We start from the raw sequence: 22,098 nt of genomic DNA, 5'->3' as shown, positions 1-22,098 counted from the left end.
TACTTAATATTTTGTCCCAATTTATGTATATGTGTAACTGATTCAGTGGTGGACTCTCAAGACTTGATTGTTGAAAAGGATCTGAGAGACCATTTAATCTCCCCTCCAGCCTGGACCACACTCCATTTTATGGATGAGAAAACTTACAATGGTGAAGCATATGGCCTGAGGATCCAATTCTGTGACTTGGTGGCAGTGGTGGTCTGTGAATAGGGCACAGAACTGACTATTAGGAGTGGGAGGAGGAGTCTGCACATTCATCTTCTCTGCCCACAGACTCTAGAATGGTGTTCTGCATGCATTATTGCTTAGGGTACACTGGGTAATTCGAATTTGTTGTTCAGGATCCATTAGTAACCCAACGAGCACAGAGTTTTAGATTAAATGGAGGTTGACAGGACATTATCATACTAAGATCTAAGTTTTAGTGTAATTTCCCTTCCTTCAGTTAGGAATTAAAATATTACAGAGAAATGGGTGAAATAATGCCAGTGACTATGGTAATAAATTTCTGACATGTGGTAAGCAATCTGTGAGGACATTCCTTCACTTGGTCCTGTACTTTGGGGAGTAATGGAGTGGAAAATTAAGTTAAATAAGCTTTTATTATTTTGTGGCTCTGTTGAAAAGGCTACCATCAAATACTTCTAAAAACATATCTTCCAAAATGCAACTTCTGAAGTTCTTCACAATTGAATTGTGAAAAGCCTTCTCTCATCTCCTTTCTGTTTCCTTTTTCCTTTCTTTTTGCCTTTGGTAGAATCAAATCCATAGTAACTTACTTTGGGTTGCATCAGAAATACACACTTAGTACCATAAGCCTTAGAGGCGAAACTTGAAAGCACGGGTTTAAATTAAAGCAGCGAAAGTAACAAGGTAATACTTTTATTGTTTTCATTTATATCACCCTTTAACCTCAGATTTCTGTGCAGGCTTATATGTCTTAGACGTTGCTGATTATTTCTATGGCTGCTAGGTTTTTTACTTAAATATAATTATATCATATTCAGTAATCAATTTCATTTATAACATGTCTAGAGATACATAATTTTCTTCTTTTCATATGAAGCAATTTATCTATGATCACAAAATGATACTTGACAGCTGAAAGCAGGACCTAGTATCCTTGGCTTTAGCCCAAGGATCTAAGTGATGTTACCTCTCATGGTCCACATTCTTTTCACTTCAACTGTCCTCTTTTAGACTATGGGAATTTCAGCAACATACACACAAAAAAACTCCTCTCTCCTTGTGCACTTGACTTGTATGAAAGTTACACAACTTGAAGATAATTGTAAAGGTCATTCAAGACAGATGTTCTCTTACGATCACCTGGAGTAACCCTGTGCTCCACACATCCAGGCAGGGCATGTGGAATGGGAGGAATGGGAGGTTTGGGGTCCCACAGCAACAAGTTCGTATCCCAACTCCACACCTTCTACCTTTGGGGCTGTGGACAAGAAAAATAATTCCTCTGAACCCCGAGTTTCACATCTACCATACACCCAGCCCAGTGAATGGCACTGTCCTCAACATGGTGTGCAAGTAGCACTATTAGAATAGTACATCTTTTATATAAATATCAAGCACAAAGCCTCAGAAGGAAGGTTGTAGATGGGAAAATATGAAATAGACCAAAATGTTGTCCATCTTTCCCTCATGTATACTTATGATCAGGCCATTAATCCAGAAGCAGATGGCAATTAAGCATCTGATGTGGCAAGGAATCATGCAACATTCATGGTATAGCCCCTTGACTCATCCAGGAAGACAGAAGGCTGAACAACTGTGGTACAATTAAATTCCATTTAGTGGCATGAGTGCAGATAAATGAGAGACCAGTGTGGACTGCAATAATCAGCAAAGCTTTATGGAAGTCTACCACCAAAGTGATAAGTACTTGTATCTTGGGGCACCTGGGTGGCTCAGTCGGTTAATTGTCTGCCTTCGACTCAGGTCATGATTCCAGCGTCCTAGGATCAAGCCCCTTGTCTGGCTCCCTGCTCAGTGGGGAGTCTGTTTCTTCCTCCCTCTGCCTTTTTTTTTTATTTTAAATTTTAATTTTTTTAATTTTTAAAATTTTTATTTAAATTCAATTTGCCAACATATAGTATAACACCCAGTGCTCATGCACATCACCTAGATACCCTGTCCCTCCACCCACCTCCCCTTCTGCAACGCTTTGTTTGGTTCCCAGAGTTAGGAGTCTCTCATGGTTTGTCTTCCCCACTCAGTTTTCCCCCTTCCTTATGGTCCCTTTCACTATTTCTTATATTCCACATGAATGAAACCATATGATAATCATCTTTCTCTGACTGCCAGGCTCCCTGCTCAGTGGGGAGTCTGCTTCTCCCTCCCTCTGCTTTTGCGCACGCTCTCTGCCTCCCCCTCTCAAATATATAAATAAAATACTTTAAAAAAATGACTTGCATCTTATCTAGGAGAACATACACAGCAAAGAGTGCTTTACCAGTGTAGCATAAACATGCTTAAAACTTCATAGAGTAGGGAATGCAGGGCCATAGGAAGTCTGGTGTGAGTGGAAGGGAGGGAATAGGACGTAGACAGAAATTAGAGTCAGAAGACTCTGATCATGAAAACTTTGAGGGCCATTCTCAGGCAGAGAAAGAACATGACAGGGGCAGTTCTGTGTGACACCCATGTCTGAGGAGTGAGCTGGGGGTTAGCAGAGCGGAGACGGCCCGAGTTGAGAAAATCCAACTGGAAGAGTAGAATAGCCACCCAGAGGTGGGGGAGTAAGGTAGAGCACAGTGCAGTGGTAGAAACAGACAAAGGAGAGCCTTTATGTAGAAAGACAGAGATGCATTTTAACTAGAATGGCTGAAATCACTGCCTATTGTTTCTATTTCTCTTATTTAACTGTTTCCAAACTTTGGCGAGACAAATAGGCTTGTCCGGAGGGTGACTCAGACGGTCTCACTGGGTTGCCTGGTGACGAGTTGGACTTGCCCACTCCCCTCATCAGTAGAGGCAGCTCATAGACTCCAATTCCCACAAGGCTGGCAGGTGTTAGCCGCTGACATCCCCTGACAATTCGCTACACACTGCTCCTAAGTGTAGATTACTGGCCTTCTGATGGCAAGATACTCTGGCCTTTGCCCTCTGGGAGACAAGGGTCTAGAAAGGGCATGTTCTCCCTCTCTTGGTGCACAGGGTCACATATATCTGGCTGTGTCTCAGCCCAACCTTTCTTCAGGATGCTGGTGGAATGGGGCACACACACCATCCCTGCCTCTGATGCCAGCTAATGGCATCCAAGCTCTCAAACCAACAAATATGTAAATAAATGTATATTTGTTAGTTGCAATTGGCATAGTTCTTTACACTTTAGAGAGACCTTTAGCATGAAAATGGAAACAACAAACTAACAAAACGGAAACAGAAGCCTAGAGCTCAGAGAGGCAAAGCGAGTTTTCAAAAATCACGCAGTTAGGGTGCAAACAGATTTAGAATTCTAGTCCAGAATATTTTTTCCAAGTTCAGAATCCAAAATAAAACAAAAGAGTGCAATGATAAATACAATTTACCCTCAAACATTTTGGACATGGGGCTAAAAACTGTAGCTAGTGGCTATCTGTCAAAGAATTGCAGACTATGAAACTGTATGTTAAATTAGATTATGTGCACATGTAACTTTCCATTGCACAAGATGTTATGCTCTCCCTGTAGTTATCTGTCACCTCTGTAATACTCCTCCACAAAGCTGGAATAGCTGAGTCCTGGCTCATAAATCCAATTCTTTCACTTGGAGTGTGAGTTTGGGCAGGGTCACTTAAGCTCTGTCGTTTATGAAATTAAGGACTGTATGATCTAACTGGTAAGGACTTTCATGACACATGCAATGTATTCAACAGCAATGAGTAAGGTGGTATTCATAGTTTTCCATTCCATGAACTTGTACAGCATATGAATGACACTTACCAAGACTGTAATAAGCTAATTTTCAGAGCATGTGATGATACATGCTGACTCCACTGTTCATTTCAAAACTCTTTAACACATAACATTAGTATATTCATGAATTAAGTTGTTTATCCTTCTAATATTGACTAAATAATTAATTTAATTATATCTTTATTGGGACACCTGAGTGGCTCAGTGGTTGAGTGCCTGCCTTCAGCCCAGGGCATGATCCTGGTCAAGGACCAGGTTCTGCACTGGGCTCCCTATGAGGAGCCTGCTTCTCCCTCTGCCTGTGTCTCTGCTTCTCTCTCTGTGTCTCTCATGAATAAATAAATAAAATCTTTTTTTAAATAAATATATTTAATAAATAAAATCTTTTTTTTAAATAAATATATTTATCATCTGATTGCTTATTTGGTATAAAAAAGTCAGCAAAAATAATCATACAGACTTCTGGGGAAGATGGTGGAACAGGAGGACCCTAAAGTCACCTTCTTCTATGGATACAACTAAAGAACACTGGCGTTAGAATAAATGACATCATATACCTAAAACATGGTCAGGGAGGGGAGTAAATTAAGCAACTATCAACCTAACATAGACTGCTATATGCAGAAGATGTTGTATACAAAAGTAATGATAATCATAAGTAAAAAAAACACTAACAGATATGTAAAGAATAAAGAGAAAGAAATCCAAGTATTTCACTGAAGAAAACCAGCAAATCATGAATAACAGAAAGATAAAAAAGGATCAGAGAAAAACTACAGATGTAACCAAAATACAAGCAACAGAATGACAATAAATACATATCTATTAATAATTACTTTGAATGTAAATAGACTAAATGTTCCAATCAAAAGACATATAGTGAGAGAGTGGATGAAAAAACAAGACCTATCTATATGCTGCCTACAAGAGACTCATTTTAGGCCTAAAACTACCTGCAGATTGAAAGTGAGGGGATGGAGAAATGTTTATCATGTAAATGGATATCAAAAGAAAGCCAGAGTAGCAATATGCATATTAGACAAAATAATACTTAAGAAATAAAGACTATAACAAGAGATAAAGAAGGACCCTATATAATCATGAAGGGAACAATCTAACAAGAAGATATAACAATTATAAATATTTATGTACACAACATGGGAGCACCCAAGTACACAAAATAATAATAAATATAAAGGAACTAATTGATAGTAGGGGACTTTAACACCCCACTTACATCAATGAATAGATCATCCAACCAGAAAATCTACAAGAAAAACGTGGCTTTGAATGACACACTGGACCAGATGGATCCAACAGATATATTCAGAACATTCCATCCCCAAACAGCAGAATAACACTTTTCAAATGCACATGGAACAATCTCCATATAAATCATATATTAAGCTACAAACAGGCCTCAACATATTAAACAAGATCAAAGTCATACTATGCATCTTTTCTAACCACAATGTGGAGACTAGAAATCAACCACAAGAAAAGTCTAGAGGGGTACCTGGGGGGCTCAGTGGTTAAGTGTCTGCCTTTGGCTCAGTCCCCCATTGGGCTCCCCACAGGGAGCCTGCTTTCTCCTTCTGCCTGTGTCTCTGCCTCTCTCTGTGTCTCTCTCATGAATAAATAAATAAAATCTTAAAAAAAAAGAAAAATTCTAAAAGATGATAAATACACGGAGGTTAAATAGCATGCTACTAAACAATGGTCAACCAAGAAATCAAAGAAATCCAAACATACATGGAAAATGAAAACACAATGGTTTGTAACCTTTGAGATGCAGCAAAAGCAGCTCTGGGAAATTTATAGCAATACAGGCTTACCTCTGTAGGTAGCCTCAAGAAGCAAGAAAAAAAATCTCAAATAAACAACGTAATCTAACACCTAAAGGAGCTAGAAAAAGAAAAACAAATGAAACTCAAAACCAGCAGAAGAAAGTAAATAATAAAGATAAGAGCAGAAATAAATGATATAGAAACTAAAAAAACAGCAGAATAGATCAATGAAAGCAGGAGCTGAGACTTTGAAAAGATTAACAAAATTGATAAACTCTAGCAGACTTATCAAAAAAAAAAAAGAGAAAGAAAGAAAGGATTCCAAATCAAGCAATACATTAAAAAAATCATTCATCACAATCAAGTGGGGTTTATTCCCAGGATACAGGGTGGTTCCATATTCACAAATTAATCAATGTGATATATCACATCAACAAGAGAAAGGATAAAAACCGTATGATGATTTCAATAGATACAGAAAAAGTACTGGATGAAGCACAATATTCATTCATGATAAAAGCCCTCAACAAAGTATGTTGAGAGGGAATATACCTCAACATAATAAAGGCCATAAAACCCACAGCTAATATCATATTCAATAGGGAAAAATAGAACTTTCACCTTAAGGTCAGGAACAACACAGTGATGTCCAGTCTCACCACTTTATTCAACATAGTACTCCAAGTCCTACCCACAGCAATCGGATGACAAAAATAAATAAAAGGCATCCAAATTGGTAAGAAAGAAATAAAACTCACTGTTTGCAGATAATATGATCCTATATATAGAAAACCTGAAAGACTCCACCAAAAAACTACTTGAACAGATAAATGAATTCAGTAAAGTCACAGGGTACAAAAAATCAATGTGCAGAAACCTGTTGAATTTCTATACCCTGATAATGAAGTAGCAGAAAGAGAAAACAATCCCATTTACAATTACATCAAAATAATAAGATCCCTAGAAATAAACCTAATCAAAGAGGTTAAAGACATGTACTCTGATAAATATAAAATACTGATGAAACAAATTGAAGAAGACACAAAGAAATGGAAGGATATTCCATGTTCATGGGTTCGGAGGACAAGTGTTGTTAAAATGTTTAAACTACCCAAAGCAATTCACATTTATACTACCCAAAGAAATCTACACATTTAATGCAATCCTTATCAAAACACCAACAGAATTTTTCAAAGAAGTAAAATGAACAATCCTTAAATTTATAGGGAGCCACGAAAGACCCAGAATAGCCATGGCAATTTGGAAAAAGAAAAACAAAGCTGGAGGTATGACAATTCCAGGCTTCAAGTTATAGTACAAAGCTGTAGTCATCAAAACAGTATGGTATTGGTGAAAAACAGACACATTGGTCAATGGAACTGAATAGAAAACTCGAAATAAACCTACTACTATATGATCAATTAATCTTTGACAAAAAAGGAAAGAATATCCAATGGGAAAAAGATAGTTTCTCCATGAACTGGTGCTGGAAAAACTGGTCAGCTACATGAAAAAGAATAAAACTGGAGCACTTTCTTACACCAAACACAAATATAGACTCAAAATTGATTAACCTAAATATGAGACCTGAAACCATAAAAATCCTAGAAAAGAGCACAAGCAGTTATGTCTCTGACATTGGCTGTAGCTACATTTTTCTAGATACATCTCCTGAGGCAAGGGAAATAAAAGCAAAAATAAATTATTGGGACTACATCAAAATGTACATCTGTACATTCTGCACAGAGAGGGAAACTAATCAACAAAACTCAAAGGCAATCTACTAAATGGGAGAAGATATTTACAAATGACATATCTGATAAAGGGTTAAGATCCAAAATTGTATAAAGAACAATTACAACTCAACACCCCAAAAAACAAATAATCCAATTAAAACTGGGCAAAGAACACAGACATTTCTCCAAAGAAGATATCAGATGCCAAAAAACATGCAAAAAGATGCTCAACATCACTCACTCATCATCAGAGAAATGCAAATCAAAACTACATGAAATATCACCACCTGTCAGAATGGCTGATATTTAAAACACAAGAAGCAGGCATTGGCAAGTATGTGGAGAAAAAAGGAATCCACTTGCACTGTTGGTGGGAAGGAAAACTGCTGCAACCCAATGTAGAAAACAGTACGGAGGTTCCTCAAAAAATTAAAAGTAGAACTACCCTACGATCCAGGATTTGCACTACTGGGTACTTATCCCCAAAATACAGAAACACTAATTCAAAGGGATACATGCACCTCAATGATTATTGCAGCATTAGTTACAATAGCCAAAGTGTCCAAGCAGCCTAATGTGTCCACTTACAGATGATGAATGGACAAAGAAGATGTGGTGTGTGTGTGTGTGTGTGTGTGTGTGTGTGTGTATGTATGTGTGTTGTGTATAAAATGGAATATTATTCAGCTATAAAGAAGAATAAAATCCTGTCATTTGCAAAGACATGGATAGAGCTAGAGAGTATTATGCTAAGCAAAATAAGTCAGTGAGGGAGAGACAAACACCATATGGCTTCACTCATATGTGGAATTTATGAAACAAACAAAAATGAGCAAAGGAAAAAGAGAGAGACAAGCCAAGAAAGAAACTCAGCTGTAGAGAGCAAACTGATGGTTACTAGAGAGGAGGAGAGAGGGGGATGGGGGAAATAGGTAGTGGGGATTAAGCAGTTCACTTGTCATGAGCATGGAGTGATGTACGGAATTGTTGAATCACTATATTGTATACCTGAAACTAATATGACATTGAATGTTAACTATACTGGAATTAAAATAATCAAATAAAAAAACCATAGCTTTAGCTTGAAGTTGTGGATGAAACTTAAATACATTTATAAGAATTTGAGCATATTTCACTCTTCTAACAACCACTCAAGATTAAATTCAAGAAAAGGCTCTGTTTTAAAAAATATTAGCAAAGAGTTTTACTCAAGGTACTTTGCAATTAATATCATTATATTAATATCATTATTCAGAATTTCCCTGGTTGCTCCTCTCTTTTGTATATATTAACAGCAAGCGTTATTTAGTGTTTTACTTATTATATACATTTTATTATAGTCACTGGCACTGAAGATTAAAAATTTCATTTTGAAGCTTTAATTACCTAGATGATTTGTTTATTCTTTGAAAATTAGTCTCCTGGCACAGTGCCTTTCAAATAATAGTCATGTAGTAAATGTCAGCTAATTTGAATTTAATAAATTGGTTGTCAACTCTTGCTTTTATGTAAAATAGGTTAGGCATACCCCTGGTAATGTCAGTCCCTTGGAAGAGTTGATGAAACAAAAATTTTAAGTTGATCTGCGTTCATAGAATTAAAAAAGTATGTTTGTGGTAAGTAGTATCATAAATACAATATGTGAGTTCAGCCAATATTAAATAGTGAGATTCAAGAATTGTGCTACCATGCCATCATTCACAAGCCTGCAAGAACATGTGCACTTCATTAAAGTCAATGGAGTGTACCAGTTCATCGTGGCATTATTCATAATCGAAACATTTCAATTTTAGTTAACGCACACAAAAACTAATTTAAAAGTCAAATGAGGAAATTAGTTCTATGTTCCCATGTTCCAATTCCACAGTGATATCAACTAGCCAAATTTAGCCTTAGGAGGTATGAAAAAATATCTAATACAATGAATGGAAAACCTAAAGAATCACAGATCTGTTAAAACTAGTGTTTTTGCAACCAATTCAACAAAAACTGCATTTAGTATTGTAAAAGAGCCTTCAAACTACTCCATTACAAAACAACCAAGCTTATCTATAGATTAACTTCTAGATTTCAAAAGCAGTGAATCAAGAACTAGAGGATTTATTTATTTATATTTATTTTATTTTAGAGAGAGAGAGATTGAGAGTGAGAGGACGCACAGTGGGGAGGAGGAGGGGGAGAGATTAAGAAACTCAAGGAGACTCCACGAAAGGACAGGGCCAGAAAGCGGGCTTTGTCCCAGGGCCCATGAGATTATGATCTAAAACCAAGAGTTGGACGCTCAACTGACTGCGCCACCCATGCACCCCCAAGAACTACAGGATTTATGTAGGAAATATAGTCCATTTCCTGAAAAAAAAATTAAACTGAACAATGATCGATTGAAAAATATTTTCTGCAGTCATGGTATAAAGACTGGGGTAACCTTTTCCTGTTTGAAATATCTTAGATTTATCAATTATAGTCAATATTGTTAACAGCACATTGTACATACTCTCTTGATCTTTGTTTCTGTGATCCTCTTCTTTCTTGCTTTTCTGGTTTTCATCATTTAGAGTCTCTCCCTCCTTTCCATTAAAAAACAGCTTTCTTTATCAATCCTCATTGTGCATGTCATCAAGAACTCTGTTCTTCATTCCTTAATTGCTTATCTCTACATCCAGTTATTTGTTTCCTACTGATGAAGTTCATTGTTCTTGAATATTTCCATGTGAGCTTCTCCCAAACTAGGTGCTATTGATTGTCATTTGCAAACATCCAACTAGACCCTAAGACTCAACAAAACAACAAAAAGATCCTGAAATTCCTTGACTTTCCTGATAAAACATTTTTGAAACCATTGCATTCTGGTTCTTCTGTATTTCATTTTATTTTATTTTATTTTATTTTATTTTATTCATTTTTAGTTATTCTGATACATTTCTTTCAAAGGGTTCCAGTCTCTTCAGTGTGGGGGAATGTAGTTTTTATTTTCCCATGATCAGATGATCAGCAGAGAGGGAGTTGTATGTATGTCTATGCAGGCATTAATGCATCTTTGGGGGAGGGCCAGAAGATTGCTTATCTGAGAGAAGGAAGGGCTAATGCTGCCTTGACTGTGATGGGGGCACAAAGGCAGGGAGAGGATTCTGACTTTGATCCTGCACCCAGCTCATTCATCTGCCTTCCCAGAGCTGTGTTAGCAGTTTCCAGCCATACTTCTGCCTCTCCTGAGGACTGTGGGAAAGGATACACACTAGCATATTTTGTCCATACTTCTTAATGGCAAGAAATAATTTTGAGTCACAGAGAGTCATGTAGAGGTTCCTATACCTAAACAGACTTGGCCAGTCTTGAAAATTGATAGTTGTCAGCAAATCAGGTCAGTGAACCTGATCAACTGATAGAGGTTTCTGCACAACTACTCTTGCTTTCATCTCTTTCTGTTCTATACCACTCCACATAAATCACACAAACTCTTTCAAACTCTTTTTAGTGGAATTTCCTGTTTCTGGCTTCTCTGCATTCAGTCCACATTACCAGTGTTAGAATAATCAATAAATGGTTGGTGTACATGTTGTACATACTGTCCCTCACACAGTCTTATACTAAATCCTGGATATTATTTCAAGATTTTGCCTCCAACTAATCATCTGACTCCTAGTCTTCTTTCTACTTCTTCAGAATGTTTACCCTGGTTCCATACGTCCCTTAGGTGAGTTCTAAATCCAGATTCACCTGGTTCATAACCCCTTCTCAGCTTCACACTTCCATGGAGCTCTTATCTTGAGAATTTCATTCAATGAACACCACTGAGTGACTCCAATCATCCCGGGCCATGTGCTATCAGTCATCACTTATAAATAAACATGAGTTACTTTTTCAGGGACTCTAAAACAAAAGATTAATTAATATCCCTTATTTTAGCTATAAACTCCTTGCACATATTTTGTGAGAAATGTGGGTTTTGGGGGTGCCTCGGTGGCTCATTCAGTTGAACATCTGCCTTCAGTTCAGGTCATGATCTCCGGGTTTTGGTATGGAGCCCTGCATCAGGCTCCCTGCTCTGTGGGGAGTCTGCTTCTCCCTCTCCCTCTGTCTGCTGCTCCCCTTGCTTATGCTCTTTCTCTGTGTCAAATAAATAAATAAAATATTAAAAAAAAAGAAGTGCAGATTTTGCTTACAAGGTCCTGAAAGGTAGGATAGTCTTCATCACCTTAACCCTTGACCATGGTCAATAAAGCCCTTCAATGACCTTGCTGCTACCTCTCTCTCCTATCTCATCTTTCTTCATCTGTCTTTTCTGCTCACTAATTCCTACCATCCTCATCTGAATCACACTGGCTCTTACCTTTTTAAGGCTTTCACCTGTCCTGCTTCTGCACAGACTGCCCCCCCTCCCATTATATGGCTGGTTCCCTCTCAATCCAAGTCTCTGATCAGGTGTCACCTGCCTCAGCAGGAATCCCGAAAAGAGGTCATTCTGTCACTGTCTTTCACAGTGTCCTGTAATATCCTGCAGAGTATCTAGCAAAATCTAACCTTTGTCTACTTGACTAACTCTTCTCATCTAGACAGTAAGCCTCTAGAGGTTGGTAGCTGGTCTGTTTGTTCACCACAGCATACTCAGTGCCTAGCACACAGTATGGCAATAAATATTAATCAAAGGAATAAAATATTATCAGAGCTTTTCTTAGCTCTAGGTGATGTGACAGCATCACCTTGGTAAAGGTGATGAGAATTTTCTACATATATTTCATATATATTTAAAATATTAAAATTTTTGTATATTTAAATCAATGTTTGTAGCAAATGGTATTATTAGGAAAGTCTGGTAATTTTCTCTCATCCTCTTGCTGCAAAGATGAGGCTGAAAAATAGAAATAGCATGGTCTGGCTCCCTGGAATTGAAGTCATTGCTCAAGGACAGTGAATAATGCTATAAAATCACTTGTACTATAAAGATCATTATCTAAAGTCATTATCATACATAGGACATTCAAACTTCACATTGAGCTTTCTTTCCTAGTACTTCAAACTTGACAATTCACAAAACACCCAAATTTACTTTCTATTTCTCAGAAAAAAGAAGATAAATCAAGGAGACACTTGCAAATTAACAAGTAACCACAGATTTATAAAACTGCAGAGACAGCCCTGTGTTTCGGTCATCATAAACATGCTTTCTTATCTTCCTGCAAACTGTCATTATTATTCCCAATTTAAAAAGTAGCTATCACCACTTTTTTGAGTAACAGCAGAATATCTTCACAACTTCAGGGGGGAAAGCAGAGGTTTCTCAGGACACTACAAAGCATTAATCACAAATGAAAAAAGTAATTTATAGTTGTTTATCAAATTTCAAAATTTAAGCTCATCAAAAGGCACTTTTTGTTAAGATTTTGTTTTTTTTTTAAGTACTGCCTACACCCAATGTGGGACTCAAACTTAGAATCCTGAGATCAAGAGTTGCATGCTCTACTGACTGAGCCAGCCATGTGCCCCCAAAAGGCATTTTAAGTAAAATGACAGGTGACTCACAAACTGGGCAAATGCTTAACAAAACATGTAACTGACAAAGGACTTATATTCAGACTATTTTTTCCCAAGTTTTTAAAATTTAAATTCAATTTGCCAACATATACTGTTAACACTCACTGCTCATCCCATCAAGTGCCCTTCTTAGTGCCCGTCACCCAGTTACCACATCCTCTCCACTCTCCTCCCTTTCTGCATCCCAGACTATTTTTTAAAAGATTTTATTTATTTATTTATTTATTTATTTATTTATTTATTTATTTGAGACACACAGAGAGAGGCAGAGACATGGGCAGAGGGAGAAGCAGGCTCCCTGCAGGAAGCCTATGCAGAACTCGTTCCCAGGACCCCAGGATCATGACCTGAGCCAAAGGCAGATGCTCAACCACTGAGCCACCCAGGTGTCCCCTTATATCCAGACTATATGAAAAGCTACCATTAACAATAGACAAGTGACTTGGCAAAAACAGGAAAAGCTTGGACAGCCTCACCAAAAAAGATACAAATGGACAAAGTACATAAAAAGATGACCAAGTTCATTAGCCATCAACCATATGTAAATTAAAGCCACTAGAGATATCACTTCCAGCCTGCTGTTGATGAGGATAACGAGCAGCTAAGACTTTCAACATTGCTGGTGAAGTGCTAGACAGTTACTTACAAAATTAAACATTTACCTTATGATCTAGCAGTTCTACTTCTTGGTCTTTATCCAATGGGAATGAGAACAAATATTCACAAATAGACTTATACTGGAATTTTTAGAGCAATCTTACTCATAATAGTCCCCAACTAGAAGCAACACAAATGTCAAAAAGAGGATATTGGACAAATAATTTGTAGTTCAGTCATCCAATGGAATATTAACAACAACAACAACAAAAAAAACAAAGCTACTGATACACGTAACAATTTCAGAAATGTTAGGGTAAGTGAACAGAGCATTCACAAAATATCTGTTGTATGATTCCTTTCAGATATAGTCCAAGAATAGGTCTAACTAACCTATTGTGATAGAAATGAGAAAGTGGTTGGTTGGAGAGTATGCAGGAGATGAAGGGGTGGGAGGGAGGTGAGGTGGTGGGGTCATGGATTGGAAAGGGCTGCAAGGTAAATATTTAGTGTATGAGATTTAATATCTTATTTTGTCCATTATACAGGGTGTATACAATTGTCAAAACTCGCCGGATTACAAGTTTAAGATTTGTGCTTTTTTTTGTATGTAAATTTTACCTCAATTCAAAATAGTAAGGGATTCTATTATTAAGCAAATTTTTAACATTTAACATCATTCAGAATATTTCTCTATTTTATAGCCATGAAAAATATTTTTAAAATTCTTGTTCTATTGAATTTAATGTACCTGGTTTACAATGTATGATGGCAATATTAATTTACCCAGTTTCATGAAATTAAGCCTCCATTTATTATAAAATTCAAAAAGGTAAAGATGAAAAATGACTCAAAGGAAAAGAAAATGCTGAAAATCCCTGCTCTGAATCAGGATCATTTCAAAGATGAATGTCATTGCTACAGTACACCAGCAAGTGGAGTAGTTACACTTTGAGAAGAATCTCATTTTCGTAACCACTGAATTATTCTACAGGGCACTTTAACCAGACCAAAAATTGACTTTTGGGTGTAGCCACAATGGAAATGACAGATCATTTTAATGCAAGAGAAAAAGATTGGAAACCTTGACCCTCTAGATTACTTTGCACCTCAATGAGAAGGGGAAAAAACACTCGCGGATCAGCTTATTAAAATATTATGTTCGTGTAATTCAGGTATCAGGGAAATATTTAAAAGAATGGCTAAATTAACTGTGGGATGCCACTTTTTCTTTGTTAATTATTTCCATGCAAGAATAATAATGTACGTCCTTTCTCCCACAAAAAAAAGACCCCAACCACTGCCATCGTTTATTTTTAGAGATGTGGGAATGATCGCGTCAGTTTGTGCAGAATTTGCAAGCTCTTTGAATACTGGAGTCTGAGAGTAGGTAAGGCTGGCAAAGTGTACTTTTTTTTTTTTTTAATCCTGATGCATAAGGGCTTTTCAGTTGTGATGGTTAGGCCATGAATCTGGAGGTTTATGCTGCATTTAAAAAAATATCACCATGTTCATCAATTCTTATAAGATTTGTGAGGCTTAATTCTCACATAAGCTCAGGAAGGCTGCAGAAAAGTCTCTAACTATCCCTTCCAACCAGCTTCTGTAATCCAGGGTTTACAGAAAGGACTGTTCTAGCTGATAATGGGAAGCATGTCCCCAGGCATACACAAGTGCAGGGCTGCTGGCTAGGGGCACTGACAATATAGGTAACTGCCCTGCATAAAGCTCCAACCTTAATAATAACAGCAACCTTGATTCTAACAGCATAGCACCTCTTCTCAGTTCTCTTCATCCCCTGGTGAAGCTAAGGATTCTGTGTGCCCTAGAAAATGCCCTGAGCCACACCCAGTTTGGGGCTAGAGTCCCCTCTTGTACAGAAGCCACCCCTCTGCAATCTGGAGTGCTCATGAATATGAAATGTGCTTCCTCCTTTGGAGGGGAACAAGCACAAGGACACTGGGTACATATAAGCAATAGTCCCTTCCAGAAACTGCACCGAGGAGAAGGCACCTACAAAATAACAAAGGTCTAGGAGTGAGCACCGTTCATGGGGATTGACTCTCGAGGGGTACCTCAGTGGTGACCCGGAGCACCTCTTCTCTAAAATCCCACACCACCTCAGCTTTTCCACACAGGTTGCCCCTCTACTCCAGGAGACAGTCTGCTGTCAATATGTGAAAAGGTAATACCACCCGAATGTGTGTACCCTTTCGCTGGGACATAAACCTTGCATGAAGATTTTCTTCATGAAAATCCAAGGAACATTTCTCAGTTCAATGACCCTAAGAAATGATTTTGAATTACTTCTCCTCCTGAAATAGAAGGAAAGCATTTCCCCCCAGTATCTATAAATGGAGGCTAAGGGAAGTAGAGGATCCTGAGTAAAAGGATTCAAGTTTTAGACTCTGCCGTGAACGTTTTACCAAGGTCCCCAAGTCTGTGATGTTATAATCTGGACCACATTTTCGCTTGCAGGGATTCATGGGATTGTCCCACGGTGAACATCATTTCACTCCGCAGCAAAGGATTTTTAAAGAACAATGAGAAAAATATGTAAATGAAATGCTGCTGCACACATACTTCTCATTTTGAGTTTGCCACAAAACTGACATGAGGCTGTGTTCTTCCAACTAAGGGGCAAGCAAGCCAAAAAAATTTCATCCAAGGTTCACTCAACTCTGAGATATATTAAAGGGTAGAGAGGAGGTGTAAAGAGGAAAATACATAAAGAACTCAGAAATGAGAGATATGCTGATTACAAAAGGAGACAGAAGAAAGGTGTACCCAGGGCTAAAGAAATGAAATGGAGTGAAATATCGGTGTCTGTTTTTAATGAGAGGTGAATCGCTTCCTCTAGCAGATCTAGAATGAAGACTGCATACAAACTACGTAGGAATGAAAAGGATGGGTTGTAGACAGCACCCGGCAATTAGAGCACATTCAAGAGAAGGCTGAGGGAGGTGTGTGGCATGGTGGGAGAAGAGCCAGTCTGATGCCCAGTCAGTACCAGCCTCTCATGGTGCTCCCTACTCTGGAGAAGGCAGAGATGGGCTGCACGTTGGCATGGCTCCTGGTCTGTAGGGCATGTGGGGAGAGATGACGTCATATGTTCTGAAACAATCTACATATTCACAGTTTACCCCAGCTGCCTCATATAGAAAGCAGGGTGCTTAGAAGTGAATTTTCTGTGATGATCCCTGTTGGTGGTATTCACAGCAGAGTGGACTTTGGGGATCTAAGCCTGAGGAGAGAGAAGAAAAAGCTCTGGAGTTTCCCAATCCCTAATGAGTCTCTGTAGTTGTACCCTCACAGAGATCTAGAATTTTGTCTGAATTTGACAGGGTTTTCCTTATGTTTCAAATGTTACCCATGGAAGATGCCTGTGTTCATTATCTTTAAAGATCTTGGATAGTGGTACCTTGAATTTAATATATCTTTAATGAATAATTACCGAGTGAATGAATCAACCAGGCTCCCAAATGAGGAATGTGTCTTACATTAATTAAAATAGGAGTCAATAATGTGCACAATATCGCCTATATTTTCTTTATTACTGCCATTTGGCAAATTGAGGACACGCTCTAGCAATTCAAATCTCCCTCTGAGGTAAGTTTAGTAGCTATCATGATAGATTTTGGCAGCTTTCTGCTGGAGTCCCCAAGGTTCACTAAACATTTCGGGAGGACACTGGCCATTATCTTAGTGGCCAGTGAGATAACCCACTTCCACGTGTGGGAGAGAAAGTGTGGCCCTGCCTGTCGTAACCAGTGAATTCTGTACTGAGGTCTCTGGGTGCAGATGGCATGAGGGAGTATGGGCACGCAGTCTGGCTCCTTTTTACTTGGTTCAAACTCTAGTGCTAGTGTATTCCAGAGGAGGTAGAAAACTTTTTCACTGCCTTATATCTAGGGAAGAACTAAAACTCAAGCTGGGCATAGGGTGGAGAAGACTGAGAATCAAGGGTTCTCTGAGTAGTACTGGAGCTTAGATGAAGGGAGAGTATTTGACTTTGGGGTAGTTAGGCATCTCACTCGTTACTTGGTAATGATAAGAGCCTTAGAATCACAGGCAGCTGACACTGAATAGAAAAGACAGTGTTAGATAGAAAGAAAGAAAGAAAGAAAGAAAGAAAGAAAGAAAGAAAGAAAGAAAGAAAGAAAGAAAAGACAGTGTTCTGCTGACTCAGTGTTGAGGCTGGAGTACAGGTGTCGTAGAAGCAGCAGGCCTGCAAGCTTCTCAGATCTCCACTGACCAACATTTCCAACTGTTCCCTCAATAGCATAGTCCCTGCTTTGACCTTCCCCAACTCCAGCCCATCAAGCCATGTATTTTGGCTGCCCTGGAGCTCATAGGTGTAACTATACATGCAAAGTCATGTTTTCAGAATGGACTTGTAATTCTGCTTAAAAATGTCTTTACATGGCCCCTTCTTGTTTTCATTTCCCATTGCGCTTTTCTCCTCTTTCCCAGGAGACTCCTCACAGATGATAACCATCTAGCAGCTCCCACTGGCAGAGCACCTTTGTGTGCATACGTTGTATAAATCTTATCTTTAATAATCTTGGTAACCCCTAAGAGCTCCATATTGTTATCCCCACTTTACAGACAAGAGCTCGGTGAGGTGACTCAGCATGTGTTCTGGCAACTATATCTGGCTGCTTTTCAATATAGAGTTGCTTTAGAATATAGAACATGCTTTTATGTGCATTATATAGTCCCCCAACCTATGAGTTAAATGTCATTATTGCCTCTGTTTTACAGAAGATAACACTGAAATGTAGATGGGTTATGTGACCTGCCCATGTTATGTTATTCATGGCAGTTGAGCTAGGATACAAACTTGTGTCCTCCTATTTATTCTACAGCCCATGCTTATCTAACCGTGTAGAAAGAAAATTGAAGCTCCCACACATAAACTTACTCAAATTTCTTTACATTCACCTTCAAATTTATTTTCTTTTTACCCCTCTTCTATCTCAGGGAGAGGTTGATTCTATTCTATAGTCTTAAAACTTCTCGCAGGATGTGGAGAAAGGGGAACCCTCTTGCACTGTTGGTGGGAATGTGAACTGGTGCAGTCACTCTGGAAAACTGTGTGGAGGTTCCTCAAAGAGTTAAAAATAGACCTGCCCTACGACCCAGCAATTGCACTGCTGGAGATTTACCCCAAAGATACAGATGCAGTGAAACAGCAGGATACCTGCACCCCAATGTTTATAGCAGCAATGTCCATAATAGCCAAACTGTGGAAGGAGCCTCGGTGTCCATCGAAAAACGAATGGATAAAGAAGCTGTGGTCTATGTATACAATGGAACATTACTCAGCCATTAGAAATGACAAATACCTACCATTTGCTTCCACGTGGATGGAACTGGAGGGTATTATGCTGAGTGAAATAAGTCAATGGGAGAAGGACAAACATTATATGGTCTCATTCATTTGGGGAATATAAAAAATAGTGAAAGGGAATAAAGAGGAAAGGAGAGAAAATGAGTGAGAAATATCAGTGAGGGTGACAGAACATGAGAGACTCCTAACTCTGGGAAGCGAACAAGGGGTGGTGGAAAGGGGGGTGGGCGGGGGCCTGGGGTGACTGGGTGATGGGCACTGAGGGGAGCACTTGACGGGATGAGTGCTGGGTGATATGCTATATGTTGGCAAGTTGAACTCCAATAAAAAAATTAAAAAATTAAAAAATTAAAAAAAAATTAAAAATATAAAAAAACAAAACTTCTCGCAATTGTCCATGAATGGCCTTATCTTGTTTCATTTCTTCACCTTTCAAGTCTCAAATCTTTCATCTCCACTGCTGTTTCTAATCACCAAGTAGGGCACATTTTCTAAGCAGTGTACCTGTATTATATTCCATATACTATTCCCCCACCCCTCAACTTTCTGTAACTCATTATGTCTGCTCTGTTTTTCTGAGCACTCCATGTGCTTCCCTACCTCCGTACTTCTGCTTATATTGATTTGAAATGTTGTCCTTCTCTCTAGCTGCAGAAATTCTATTCATTCTTTAAGAATGAGCTCAAATGTTATAACTGCTATGAATATTTCCCCAATTACTCCAGTCAGATTTAGTGGTATATTATCTGTATTCCCAAAGCACTTTGCTGGCAAGGAAAACACAATCACTTATCACACCAGAAAATTATTTGTCTCCATCTCTGTTTCAGGTTATGGGTACCAGCACAATGAAGACAAGAAGAAAATTTTATTTATCTCTGCACATCTTGAAGTAATAAATATGGCCCTTGACTGTTGAATGGATAGATGGATGGATGGATGGATGGATGGACAGAGGGATGAATAGTGATTCAGTTACTACTCAAATTTTTCAACGTGCCTCAAGGGGACATGATCTGCTTTCAGGATTTCCCCCCCTCATTTTAAACATCCTCTATTATCCTGAGAATTTGTCTTGCTTGCTTTGTGAAAATATTGGGTTTTAAATTAAAAAAAAATGGACTGTTAAATGAAGTCATGGAGCAGGAGAGGGATGATATATCATCTTTCTTGTAAAAGTAAATATACTACTGTCATTCAAGTGATCAGTGTTGCAGATAAGCATCCAAAAAATTAAAAATTATATTTGTAAGTTTAAAAAGTAACATAATAGGAATTGATCTATTAATAAATTCTATGTTCATATATAACACAATAGTAAACTTCATTAGATTGGAATAATGAGTTTGGCGAGGTAGGGAGGAAAAGGGAGAAGCTAGCCTGAATTATGGAAGTCAGAATTTATTGGAAGCAATGCAGTTTTATTACTTTCAATACTATAACCTGCCAATAAAGTCTGTCTAAGGAGACATCTACTTAATGACATGGATCCTGACTTTATAGCTGTATCTTTTTGCCTAAAGACCACTGTATATGCAAAAGCCATGAAAACAATTATTCTCTTTAAATAAGTTATAGGTGTTCCCTCTATTTCTCTTATCAAATCCATTCCTTGCAGACAATTTAAAGGTAAATTTCATCTTATTCTAGGTCAAATTTTCAAAAATTGTGTATTAGCAATATCTGAATTAATGAGGTTTTACTACATTCATAGTTGAAGGCATTTCTGGGAATTATAGCCCAATGTCCTAGGGAAGTGTTAAACGCTTTAAAAATAAAAACAGGAAAAATGTAAGCTTTTTCATATAAGATGAACATTAATTATTCATTAAGCTGGATATAACTGAAATCTATTTTCAAAATCTTTGGTTTCCTTTGTAAATTCCTTGAGGGCAAGGATCATGGTTTGCTTGCTTCTCTTCCCCACCTTTTAACACTATACACCCCAATAATGGCACCCAGGCTTTGCTTTCTGGTGACATTACTGTAAGAACAAGTGTTTAAAGGTGACACGAGGGATTCCTGGGTGGCTCAGCAGTTTAGTACCTGCCTTTGGCCCAGGGCGTGATCCTGGAGTCCCAGGATCAAGTCCTGCATCGGGCTCCCTGCATGGAGCTTGCTTCTCTCTCTCTCTGCCTGTGTCTCTGTCTCTGTCTCTCTCTGTATCTCATGAATAAATAAATAAAATCTTAAAAAAGGATCATCTTTAAAAATAAAAAAATAAAAGTGACACGATGGGGTGTTCAGGTATTCCTGTTGTTGCTCTGCTTATCTATAGTTACCTGAGACTAAACGTAAGTAAAATTGACTCACTGATTCTGGATGCTGGCTGCAGGTAATTTACTGGCTCCCATCCTGGAAAAGAAGAGAAAGGAAGTTCATGTATTACCATTATATGCAAATATATCTTAAAACATCCTACAAAAAAATTAGAGAGGGTGACAAAACATGAAAGACTCCTAACTCTGGGAAACAAACAGGGGTAGTGGAAGGCGAGGTGGGTGGGAGGATGGGGTGACTGGGTGACAGGGTATAGAGGAGGGCACTTGACAGGATGAGCACTGGGTGCTATACTAGAAGTTGGCAAATTGAACTTCAATAAAAAAAATATATACAAAACAAACAAAAAACAAAAGTGAAAAAAACAAAACAAAAATAAAAACATCCTACATACATAAAGATGTCACTGCCTCCAGTATTTTCTTTCTAGCAAAGAAAATCATGAGGTGTTGGGAGTAAGGGTCATGAAATAGAATATCTCACTCTTGTGTTTCTGGGCTACTGAAGAGGTGACAGGCTTGGTGTCACTTATCAGGAAACAGGGCATTACCTTCAAACTTTGCCACAGAAAAGATGAAGTCTTGTGCCTGTTTCCTTCTGCATCAGAGAAATGGAGCTGGGGACTGGTAGGTAAAACTGGAATATGTCCACTGAAGGGAAGAACATTTTCCTGGATTCTTTGCATTCTACTTCATTATGTGTCAGTATGTTAATATCCAATTATATTTCCTGTCTAGAATTGTGTAAATCTTTGTTTACATACAATTATATTTTCTGCTTAGATTCTTTCAGTACTTGGGACAGATCTCTTTGAATAAAATTGATATTCAGAATAGATAATGCTATGTGCATCTCCTGGAGCCATGGTGGAGTATGCATGGCTCACTGTTGGATGCCT

General features: G+C 38.1%; 1 protein-coding gene across 3 annotated transcripts in view; it reads right to left on the bottom strand.

Annotated features, from left to right (window-relative positions):
* The window catches only part of CHST9 (carbohydrate sulfotransferase 9), a 234,385-nt gene that overhangs the window by 81,718 nt on the left and 130,569 nt on the right, over nucleotides 1-22,098 (bottom strand). For all 3 annotated transcript variants that reach the window (XM_038543614.1, XM_038543613.1, XM_038543615.1), the window contains one exon: nucleotides 21,234-21,275. In XM_038543614.1, coding sequence (XP_038399542.1) covers nucleotides 21,234-21,275 — 42 coding nt within the window. The remainder of the gene's footprint in view (nucleotides 1-21,233; nucleotides 21,276-22,098) is intronic.

This window comes from Canis lupus, chromosome 7, assembly GCF_011100685.1.
Source record: "Canis lupus familiaris isolate Mischka breed German Shepherd chromosome 7, alternate assembly UU_Cfam_GSD_1.0, whole genome shotgun sequence".
Lineage (NCBI taxonomy): Eukaryota > Metazoa > Chordata > Mammalia > Carnivora > Canidae > Canis > Canis lupus.
This window is presented reverse-complemented; position numbering and strand designations above follow the sequence as displayed.